This window comes from Agelaius phoeniceus, chromosome 17, assembly GCF_051311805.1.
Source record: "Agelaius phoeniceus isolate bAgePho1 chromosome 17, bAgePho1.hap1, whole genome shotgun sequence".
In the NCBI taxonomy this organism is placed as follows: domain Eukaryota; kingdom Metazoa; phylum Chordata; class Aves; order Passeriformes; family Icteridae; genus Agelaius; species Agelaius phoeniceus.
Genome location: NC_135281.1, coordinates 16,292,585 through 16,302,043, shown reverse-complemented (window position 1 = coordinate 16,302,043; position 9,459 = coordinate 16,292,585). Strand labels below are relative to the sequence as shown.

General features: G+C 51.0%; 1 protein-coding gene and 1 long non-coding RNA gene across 4 annotated transcripts; both read right to left on the bottom strand.

The window, feature by feature from the left end:
• Positions 1-721: 721 nt before the first annotated feature.
• Positions 722-5,489, bottom strand: LOC143695417 (uncharacterized). Of its 3 annotated transcripts, XM_077187463.1 has the most exons (13): positions 5,408-5,489; positions 4,251-5,330; positions 4,131-4,172; positions 3,935-4,048; positions 3,770-3,851; positions 2,585-3,692; positions 2,366-2,507; positions 1,419-1,481; positions 1,301-1,367; positions 1,159-1,202; positions 1,014-1,057; positions 892-932; positions 722-810 (listed from the first exon to the last, which is right to left on the bottom strand). In XM_077187463.1, exons 7-13 carry the CDS (start codon positions 2,374-2,376, stop codon positions 790-792), a joined length of 291 nt encoding a protein of 96 aa, XP_077043578.1. In that variant the 5' UTR covers positions 2,377-2,507; positions 2,585-3,692; positions 3,770-3,851; positions 3,935-4,048; positions 4,131-4,172; positions 4,251-5,330; positions 5,408-5,489; the 3' UTR covers positions 722-789. The 3 variants fall into 3 exon arrangements, with proteins under 3 accessions (XP_077043578.1, XP_077043577.1, XP_077043579.1); XM_077187462.1 differs by lacking the exons at positions 2,366-2,507; positions 2,585-3,692; positions 3,770-3,851; ... (2 more) ...; positions 4,251-5,330; positions 5,408-5,489 and having other exon boundaries at positions 1,301-1,342; positions 1,411-2,352; XM_077187464.1 differs by lacking the exons at positions 722-810; positions 892-932; positions 2,366-2,507; ... (4 more) ...; positions 4,251-5,330; positions 5,408-5,489 and having other exon boundaries at positions 1,012-1,057; positions 1,301-1,342; positions 1,419-2,352.
• A 123-nt stretch (positions 5,490-5,612) lies between these two features.
• LOC143695409 (uncharacterized) lies at positions 5,613-8,431 on the bottom strand. The gene is made up of 7 exons (XR_013184555.1): positions 7,652-8,431; positions 7,536-7,577; positions 7,267-7,441; positions 7,102-7,183; positions 5,955-7,024; positions 5,827-5,854; positions 5,613-5,739 (listed from the first exon to the last, which is right to left on the bottom strand). It is a non-coding gene; the product is annotated as an uncharacterized LOC143695409 (long non-coding RNA).
• Between the last annotated feature and the right edge of the window lie 1,028 nt (positions 8,432-9,459).

The following is a 9,459-nucleotide window of genomic DNA, read 5'->3' as shown; positions in this document are numbered from 1 at the left end:
AGAAAATCTTGTAATCCTTCCTGTCTCAAAGAGTAAAAATGTAAAGATGCCAGAAAACGCTATATCTGGGAAGGAATGTGAGTAAAATACTGCCTATATGGCACAAAATAGTGCCTGTAAAGCGTCGAGATGTAACAAAGGCCTATGACACGGAATAGACACAGACTACATAACACAGACGACACAACATAGACACGGATGGCATAACACAGAGACAAGAGTAAACTGCCTAGCACTTTCAACTTATGGACCCGAGATTCGTAGCGCAAGATGAGCCAGAGGCCGATGATGCCAAAGGAAAGAAAGCCCTATGACGATGGCACGTGATGATGAAATGTAACTCGTTAAAAGAAGTTAGTGCCGAAGCAGTTAAGAGGATGCTCGAGAGGCTCGGCGAGCCTAGAGAAGGAAGCCGACTGCCGGGTGACCGTGGCCGTAGCTCCGGACCTGAAGGCGAGCTCCTCGGGGGAAAGATCCGTGACGACGTCGAGTCGAGGAAGGCGGACGACGCAAAGTTCCCGAGAACGTGGAGATGGGTTGGAACTGCCCTGCCCGGCAGCTTGGCGAGGCTGAGGAGAAACCTCTCTCCCTTTACTTCCAGAGAGCCTGTCCCGCTAACAGACCTGTCCGCTAAGCGTGCTAGACGTGAAATTTGCCCCTGTGATAGTAAAGGTTTGGCCCCTTCCTCGCTTGCGACCGAGCGAGCTTGGACAAAATCCATCCTCGGTCGCACGTGGACGTTGAGATGTTCTCCGCGTGTGCTTCGGTGTCGCCGTTTCTAAGCTTTGGCTAAGAGCCTCCTCGGGGTACCTAAGACAAAACAGAAAAGGTGACTATTGCCCTCAACAACAGTAATCCCCGGGACTCCTCCGCACCACTGCCCCGGCTCACCTCAAATCTTGATTTGACTCCGGAGGCTGCCCAGAAGATACCTGCAAAGAGAAAAGGTACACACTTAGCATGCTGCTGTGTAACGCTCACCTATGGGTCAGCCTGCCTAAACCCCGACTCACCTGCCCTCCTCCGTTCCTTGGCGTGCCTAGGGCAGCGACAGCACCTGCAAAGAAACAAAGCAGAAAAGCATGCTGAGATACTGTGAAAACACAACCTCCCAACTCTGACAAGTATGCCACACCGATACCTTAGGCTCGCACCCACCTGGCACGGATATGCTCGGCTAGGATAGATTGCAAGCGGACCACCTAAAATAAAAAAAAAAAAAAAAAAAGATGCTTAAAGCTGCACCAGAAACTGAGACCTCAGCAATAACAATTGCTTCTGTACGCTAGTCAATGCTCACCTCGCCCACTTGGCCTTGACTGCTGCTCTCGGCCTTGACTTCCTGAAAAGAAAGACAAAGAACAATGCTGTAACAGCCACCATTTATGCTTCCTCTACAGAAACAAATACTGTCTCACCTGCTCGGGGGAATCCCCTCACCCGGGATGGGGCCCTCTGGCACGGATTTAATCCATCTGAATCTGAAAAAAAAGTTAGGACAAGAGTTAAACTGTTGCAGGATAACTTAAGAGCTCCAGATATCTTGTGTCCATCTACAAATCCCATCTAGAGTCCAACTACACCCCACATTACAAACTTCAAGTCCCCGGGACTTCTATTGCACCGGGCTATGCGGCAGGGCAGAGCAGCTCCGGCACAAATGTGTGAGGACACCCGTGACACGGGACGTGACAAACGACGGGGACGCGACACGGACAGAAAGCTCCTGGCAAGGAAAATGGCTGCGAGGACTGAGAGAATGCAAAAGGAGATGACCGAGGTGAGACCGATGGTGAGCTGATGAGGCTCAGAGAAACCTGGACAAAAAAGATGCTAACTGAATGATTTATTCCAAGAACTGCAAAGATGGATGCCCAAGAATCATACAGCCAGAAGCCTCTACCTGCCCTCACGTTCCTTCGAGTCCTAGTCCGCCATAATGGATCCTGGCGGGGTATAGCTGTCCATACAGCTCAGAACAAGACCTGAAAAGACAGCTGATTGGATGCTTATAAAAAGAGATGAGGGTCTGATGCCTGTCTGAGCTCCCGAGTCGAAAGTTCTATGGCATGGGTGCCAGGCCAAGGAACGCCGAGAGCACAGATGCTAAGACTGGTGCCAAGGTTTCTGGTAGGCCCCTCAAAGGGCTAAGATAAAAGACATGAGACACCCAAACAAGACATAATGCACAACAGACAAGTGACACGATACACACCGGGACTGCTCTGCCCTGTGCACCTCAGCACTGTGATCAAAAGTGAGACTTTGCTTTTAGGGGGCCTAAGGGGTCACTTCTTGGCTACCCTCATCTCCAGAGCCAACTCAAGACCTCCCCTCCCCGACCCCAGGAGTGCCGACCCAGCACCTCGCTTTCATCTCCTCTGTGGGTCGTGGCCCTCTACTTATCTCTCGGATATCTGGGGATGCCGGTCCGTGTCGGGTGCGAAGAAAGGCCGCCTCGCTGGCTGGGAAGTTGTGCTGTCACCGGGCTGTTGTCTCTTAGACAGCTATATTAAAGAAAACCAAACATCAGTGCCTGATCTTGGCACCACATCGGCCAAAACCCCACAAGTCTGCTACTCACCGTTCTCCTAAGAAGGCCTGGCACCTCCTAACCGTAACCCTCTGCCACAGATGTAATGCATTTGCACCTGAAAGAAAGTTAGAACATATCTCAAACACATGCACGATTACTCAAAAGCTGCAAACACCTTATGTCAACCTAGGAATAGCATCTAGCGTCCAAGTACAGCCCACATTACAACTTTCAACTCCCTGAGGCTTCTCCTATTACACCAGGCTATGCGGCAGGGCAGAGCAGCTCCGGCACAAATGTGTGTGCTGACACCCGTGACACGGGACAGACGGGACACGACAAACAATGGGCACAGGACACGGACAGAAATCTCTAGGCAAGAAGGATGACTGCTAGGACTGAGAAGATGCCAAATGAGATGACCGAGGTAAGACAGACCGATGGAGAGCTGATAAGGCTCAGAGTGCCCTGGAGAAGGAAGATGCTAAACTGAATGTTTTAGTCCAAGAACTGCAAAGATGAATGCAAAGGAGCCCTGCGGTCAGAAGCCTCTACCTGCCCTCACAATCTTACAAGTCCTAATCCACCATAATAGAACCTTGCAGGGTGCAGCTGTCCATACAGCTCAGAACAAGACCTGAAAAGACATGACTGGTTGCTTACAAAGAGTTGCAATTCTGATGCCTGTCTGAGCTCCCGAGTCAAAAGTTTTATGGCCTGGGTGCCAGGCTAAAGAAACATGGAGATCATGGCTGCTAAGAATACTGCCGAGGTTTCTGATAGGCCCCTCAAAGGGCTAAGATAAAAGACATGAGACACCCAAACAAGACATAATGCACGGTAGACAAGTGACACAATACACACCAGGACTGCTCTGCCCTGTGCACCTCAGCACTGTGATCCAAAGTGAGACTTTCCTTTTAGGGGGCCTAAGGGGCCACTTCTTGGCTACCCTCATCTCCAGAGCCAACTCAAGACCTCCCCTCCCCGACCCCAGGAGTGCCGACCCAGCACCTCGCTTTCATCCCCTCTGTGGGTCGTAGCCCTCTACTTATCTCTCGGACATCTGGGGATGCCGGTCCGTGTCAGGTGGAAGAAAGGCCGCCTCGCCGGCTGGGAAGTTCCTGCTGTCACCGGGCTGTTGTCTCTTAGACAGCTATATTAAAGAAAACCAAACATCAGTGCCTGATCTTGGCAGCCCATCGGCCAAAATCCCACAAGTCTGCTACTCACCCTTCTCCTAAGAAGGCCCAGCTCCTCGGGTCGCACGCTTCAGGCACGCTCGGAGGCCGACGCCCGTCCTCAGGGGGTACGCCTGGATTAAGAGGACAGGAGGTGATGTGGCGTTGCTGAAACCTGAGTGGACCCTCAGTCCTCCTCCCTACTTCCCTGACTCACCGCAACTCCTCGGCGGTTCCTGACTGCTACCCGGAAGACGGGGCTCTTCAGGGTGGAAAATTCGGTCCATCGACCGGTTGGGGACGGGAGCTTGGCGTGCTCCGAGTGGATTGCCTAAGGCACAAAAATGAGAATGGAGACTTAGACTTGCCCCCTTAAAATTCAGACCTCAGCAACAAGAAAGGCTACTGCTCACCTTGCTCTCTTGAACTTGACTGCTGGGATCCAGCTATACTTCCTAAAAATAAAGACAAAAAACAGCGCTGTAACAGGGTCACACTTGACACTCCCCCTGCACAGACAAATGGTGACTGACCTGCTTGTGGGAACCCCCTCACCCAGGATGGGGGGCTCTGCCATGGATGCAATGCATCTGCACCTGAAAGAAAGTTAGAACATATGTCAAACACCTGCAGGATAACTCAAAAGCTACAAACACCTTAGGTCAATATAGGAATAGCATCTAGAGTCCAAGTACAGCCCACATTACAACTTTCAACTCCCCGGGGCTTGTCCTATTACACCAGGCTATGTGGCAGGGCAGAGCAGCTCCGGCACAAATGTGTGCAGACACCCGTGACACAGGTAAGACGGGACATGACAAACAATGGGCACACGACACAGACAGAAATCTCTGGGCAAGAAGGATGACTGCAAGGACAGAGAAGATGCCAAATGAGATGACTGAGGTGAGACCGATGGCAAGCTGACAAGGCTCAGAAAACACTGAAGGAAGAAGATGCTAACTGAATGATTTATTCCAAGAACTGAAAAAATGGATGCCTGAGAATCATACAGCCAGAAGCCTCTACCTGCCCTCACGTTCTTTCAAGTCCAAGTCTGCCTTAATGGATCCTGGCGGGACATAGCTGTCCATACAGCTCAGAACAAGACCTGAAAAGACACCTGACCGGATGCTTCTAAAGAGAGAAGAGGGTCTGATGCCTGAGCTCCTGAAAGTTCTATGGCATTGGTGCCAGGCCAAGGAATGCAGAGATCACAGATGCTAACAATGATGCCAGGGTTTCTGACAGGCCCCTCCAAGGCCTAAGGTAAAAGACATGACATATGCAAACAACACATAATGCACAAAAGACAAGTGACACGATACACACCGGGACTGCTCTGCCCTGCGCACCCCAGCACTGTGATCCAAAGTCAGGCTTTCCTTTTATGGGGCCTAAGGGGCCACTTCATGGACACCCCCCACCTCCAAAGCGGACTCAAAAACCCCTCCCAGTAATTCCCAAACCAGCACCCTGCTTTCATCCCCTCTGTGGGTCGTGGCCCTCTACTTATCTCTCGCACAGCTGGGGATGCCGGTCTCAGGTGCAAAAAAGGCCGCTTCGTCAGCTGGGAAGGTCCTGCTGGCACCGGGCTGGTGTCTCTTAGACAGCTGTATTAAAAAAAACCAAACATCAGTGCCCGATCTTGGCAGCCCATCGGCCAAAACCCCACAAGTCTGCTACTCACCCTGCTCCTAAGAATGCTCAGCTGCTCGGGCCGCACGCTTCGGGCACGCTCGGAGACCGAGGCCGTCGTCACAGGGGACGCCTGGGTTAAGAGGAGAGGAGGTGATTTGGCATGGCTGAAGCCTGAGTGGAACCTGGCTCCTCCTCCCTACTTCCCCTACTCACCGCAACTCCTCGGCAGATGCTGAAGGCCACCTGGATGGCACCTTTAAATAGAAGAGTTCAGGGTTTCATCACCAGGTCCTGTAATGCATCCGCAGGGCTCACACGTGCGGGGAACCCGGTGCATCGGCCGGCTGGTGACAGGGGCTTGGCAGGCTCCGAGTGGATTGCCTAAAGCACAAAAAAGAGAATGGAAGCTTAGAGCAGCACCAGAAACTGAGACTGGAGCAATAACAGCTACTTCTCTCCACTGCTCACCTTGACTGCTGGTATCCAGACTTAGTTCCTAAAAAGAAAGACAAAGAACAGAGCTGTAACAGAGTCACCACATACACTTCTGCTGCAGAGACAAACGGTGCCTCACCTGCTCGGGGGAAACTACTCACCCGGGATGGGGCCCCTCTGGCACAGATTTAATCCATCTGAATCTGAAAAAAAAGTTAGGACAAGAGTCAAACTGTTGCAGGATAACTTAAGAGCTCCAGATATCTTGTGTCCATCTAGAGTCCAACTACACCCCGCATTACAAACTTCAAGTCCCCGGGACTTCTCCTATTGCACCAGGCTATGCGGCAGGGCAGAGCAGCTCCGGCACAAATGTGTGCAGACACCCGTGACACGGGACAGGACGTGACAGACAACGGGGACACAACACGGACAGAAATCTCCTGGCAAGGAAAATGGCTGCGAGGACTGAGAAGATGCAAAAGGAGATGACCGAGGTGAGACCGATGGTGAGCTGATGAGGCTCAGAGAAACCTGGACAAAAAAGATGCTAACCGAATGATTTATTCCAAGAACTGCAAAGATGGATGCCCAAGAATCATACAGCCAGAAGCCTCTACCTGCCCTCATGTTCTTTCGAGTCCTAGTCCGCCATAATGGATCCTGGCGGGACATAGCTGTCCATACAGCTCAGAACAAGACCTGAAAAGACACCTGACCGGATGCTTCTAAAGACACAAGAGAGTCTGATGCCTGTCTGAGCTCCCGAGTCAAAAGTTCTATGGCATGGGTGCCAGGCCAAGGAATGCAGAGATCGCAGATGCTAACAATGATGCCAGGGTTTCTGACAGGCCCCACCAAGGCCTAAGGTAAAAGACATGACATATGCAAACAACACATAATACACAAAAGACAAGTGGCACGATACACACCGGGACTGCTCTGCCCTGCACACCTAGGCACTGTGATGAAAAGTCAGGCTTTCCTTTTATGGGGCCTAAGGTGTCCGCTTCATGGACACCCCCATCTCCAAAGAAGACTCAAAAACCCCTCCCAGTGGGTCCCTACCCTGCGCCCCGCTTTCATCCCCTCTGTGGGTTGTAGCCCTCTACTTATCTCTCGGACATCTGGGGATGCCTATCCGTGTCAGGTGCAAAAGAAGGCAGCCTCAACATCTGGGAAGTTCCTGCTGGCACTGTTGTTCAACAACTCCCTGTTGTTTCTTAGTCAGCTACATGAAAGAAATTCAAATATCAATGCATGATCTCTGCAGCAAACTGACCAAAACCCAACAATTCTGCTACTCACCGTTCTCCTAAGAATGCCTGGCTCCTGGGGCCGCACCCTTCGGCCGCGCTCCGAGGCTGATGCCATTGTCACGGGGGTAAGCCTGGGTTAAAAGGAGACGAGGTCATGTGGCATTGCTGAAACCTGAGCGGACCCTAGCTCCTCCTCCCTACTTCCCTGACTCACCGTGACTCCTGACTCCTCGGCCCGTGCCCAAGGCTACCCTGGTGACACCTTTAAACAGAAAAGGCAGAGGCTTCATCAACGAGTCCCGTGATTCTTCTGCAGGGCTCGGGAGAGCGGCACACCCGGTGCGTCGGCCGGTTGGTGACTGGGGCTCGGCGTACTCCGAGTGGATTGCCTAAAGCGCAGAAACGGGAACAGATGCTTAGAGTTGCACCGGAAAATGAGAATGGAGCAATAACAACTGCTTCTGGACGCTACTCAATGCTCACCTTGCCCACCTCATCTTGACTGCTGATACCCAGCTTTACCTCCTGAAAAGATAAAGAACAGTGCTGTAACAAAGTCACACTTTACACTCCCCCTGCAGAGACAAACAGTGACTGACCTGCTCGGGGGAACCTCCTCACTCAGGATGGGTGGATGGATTTTGCCCTGGATTTTATCCTTCTGCATCTGAAAGAAAGTGAGGACAAAAGTCAAAGGGCTGTGGGATAACTTCACAGCTCCAAATATCTTCTGTCTGTCTAGGAATATCATCTAGAGTCTGGCAACACCCCACAAACTGCAAGTCCCTGGGACTTGTCCTGTTGCAGCAGGCTATGCGGCAGGGCAGGGCAGAGCAGCTCCGGCACAAATATGTGCGGACACCCGTGACACGGAACGTGACAAACAGGGGGACAACAAACACAACACATTATGCTTGTGGTGAGGGTCTCGAGGGGAAAAGGCAAAAGGGACCCCAAAGACACACTAGGTAACATGGTACACCGGACAACACGACGTGGACCGGAACTGTTCTGCGCTGCCTGCCTGAAAGCTGCCGTCAAAAGTAGAACCTCTCCCTTTAGCTGTCCTAAGAGGCCCCTTGGAGGAGATTACTTTTCCCTCTGCTAATTTTTAAATCTGTCCCAGGAACTCCCAACCCACTGCTCTCCCATCATCCTATCTCCAGGCCGTGGCCCTGACTTATCTTTTGGATGATCGGTGATGTGGATCCACGTTGCACCTGAAATGAGTCTGCCTCGGAGGGCCCCGTGATGGCCTGTTAGCCTCTCGGTCAGCTACAATAAAGAAAAACAAAACCAAAGTATGAGTACAGAGTTATGTGGGCCAAATCCCAGCAAGTCAGATACTTGCCCTCTCCTGAGTGTGCCTGGCTCCTTCAGGCTCCAGCTTCATCCTGATTCCAAGGCTGTGGCCATTATTATGAGTGGCACATGGGTTAGAGAAAGGCAAAGTAAAATAGCATTCCTGTGAGTGCAGTGGATGACCTTGTGTGCTGTAAGACGTGTGAATGCCTCTGCTCGGCTTCTAAAAAGCCTTGGGGTGGGGGGGCCTCAAATAATCACCCTTTCTCACCCTGCTGCCTTCAAAACCACCCCCCCCAACAATACCTCCTAACTGGATACCTGCTCAGCCTCCCTCTCCCAGTCACAATCCTCAACTCACCTGAAGCCTCAATCTCAAACATTATCTTTGACACTGGGCAGATCCCTCTTGTGACATGATGAATCTGCTGAAAAGTGTTGTAATTGACACAACCTGGAGCCTCTGGAAGCTGCGCTCTTCCTAAAAAAAAATACAAAACAAAATACAAACAAAACCAGAAATTACAAATGCACTTTACCACCCCTAAACACAAAACCCAAAATTGTGAACTTAAATAGTCCCTGTATTCTATGCTGTTTTCTTCACAGGATCTTCAAAGCCTCTGTTGCTTTAGATGGCCAGAAGCACCTACTGAAAACAAGCTAAGATAAGCTGAAAGAGCCTCTTCTCTGAAATGAGAGGAAAGCTCTTATCCTAGCACAGCCCAGAGAGGGAATGAACCCCCTCAGCAAAAGCTGGGGTTAATATACCCCTGATGGTGCCCGCCTCTCGTTCCCATGGCACCCAGGAAAAGGGAGGGGGCTGATCCCACCGGGCATAAAAGCCCTCAGAAAAGCTACAGCTGTTTGGCTCCTATGACTCAAATTCAAGGGGAGCAAAGGGCTTGTTATAGAAGAAAACTCTTCAGAAAAATAACAGCACTTTCTTTTTTGCAACAACTACTTAGAGTAAAAGGGTAGAAAACTGGTAAGAAATATAACTTTCTGTTTAGGCAGCATAACTAGATAAATTGGGTAATTTGCTGTTAACTTACTTATAATTATTCCTTAGTGGCTACTAAGTAGTACTTCACGTGTGACTGAG

Excerpts from the sequence above, each read along its gene's own strand:
- LOC143695417 (XM_077187462.1), bottom strand. The coding sequence starts at position 1,566 with ATGGGATTTGTAGATGGACACAAGATATCTGGAGCTCTTAAGTTATCC. Across the intron at positions 933-1,013 it reads CAAGGAACGGAGGAGGGCAG|GTATCTTCTGGGCAGCCTCC; the intron begins GTGAGTCGGGGT and ends TTCTCTTTGCAG. Across the intron at positions 811-891 it reads GAGTCAAATCAAGATTTGAG|GTACCCCGAGGAGGCTCTTA; the intron begins GTGAGCCGGGGC and ends GTTTTGTCTTAG.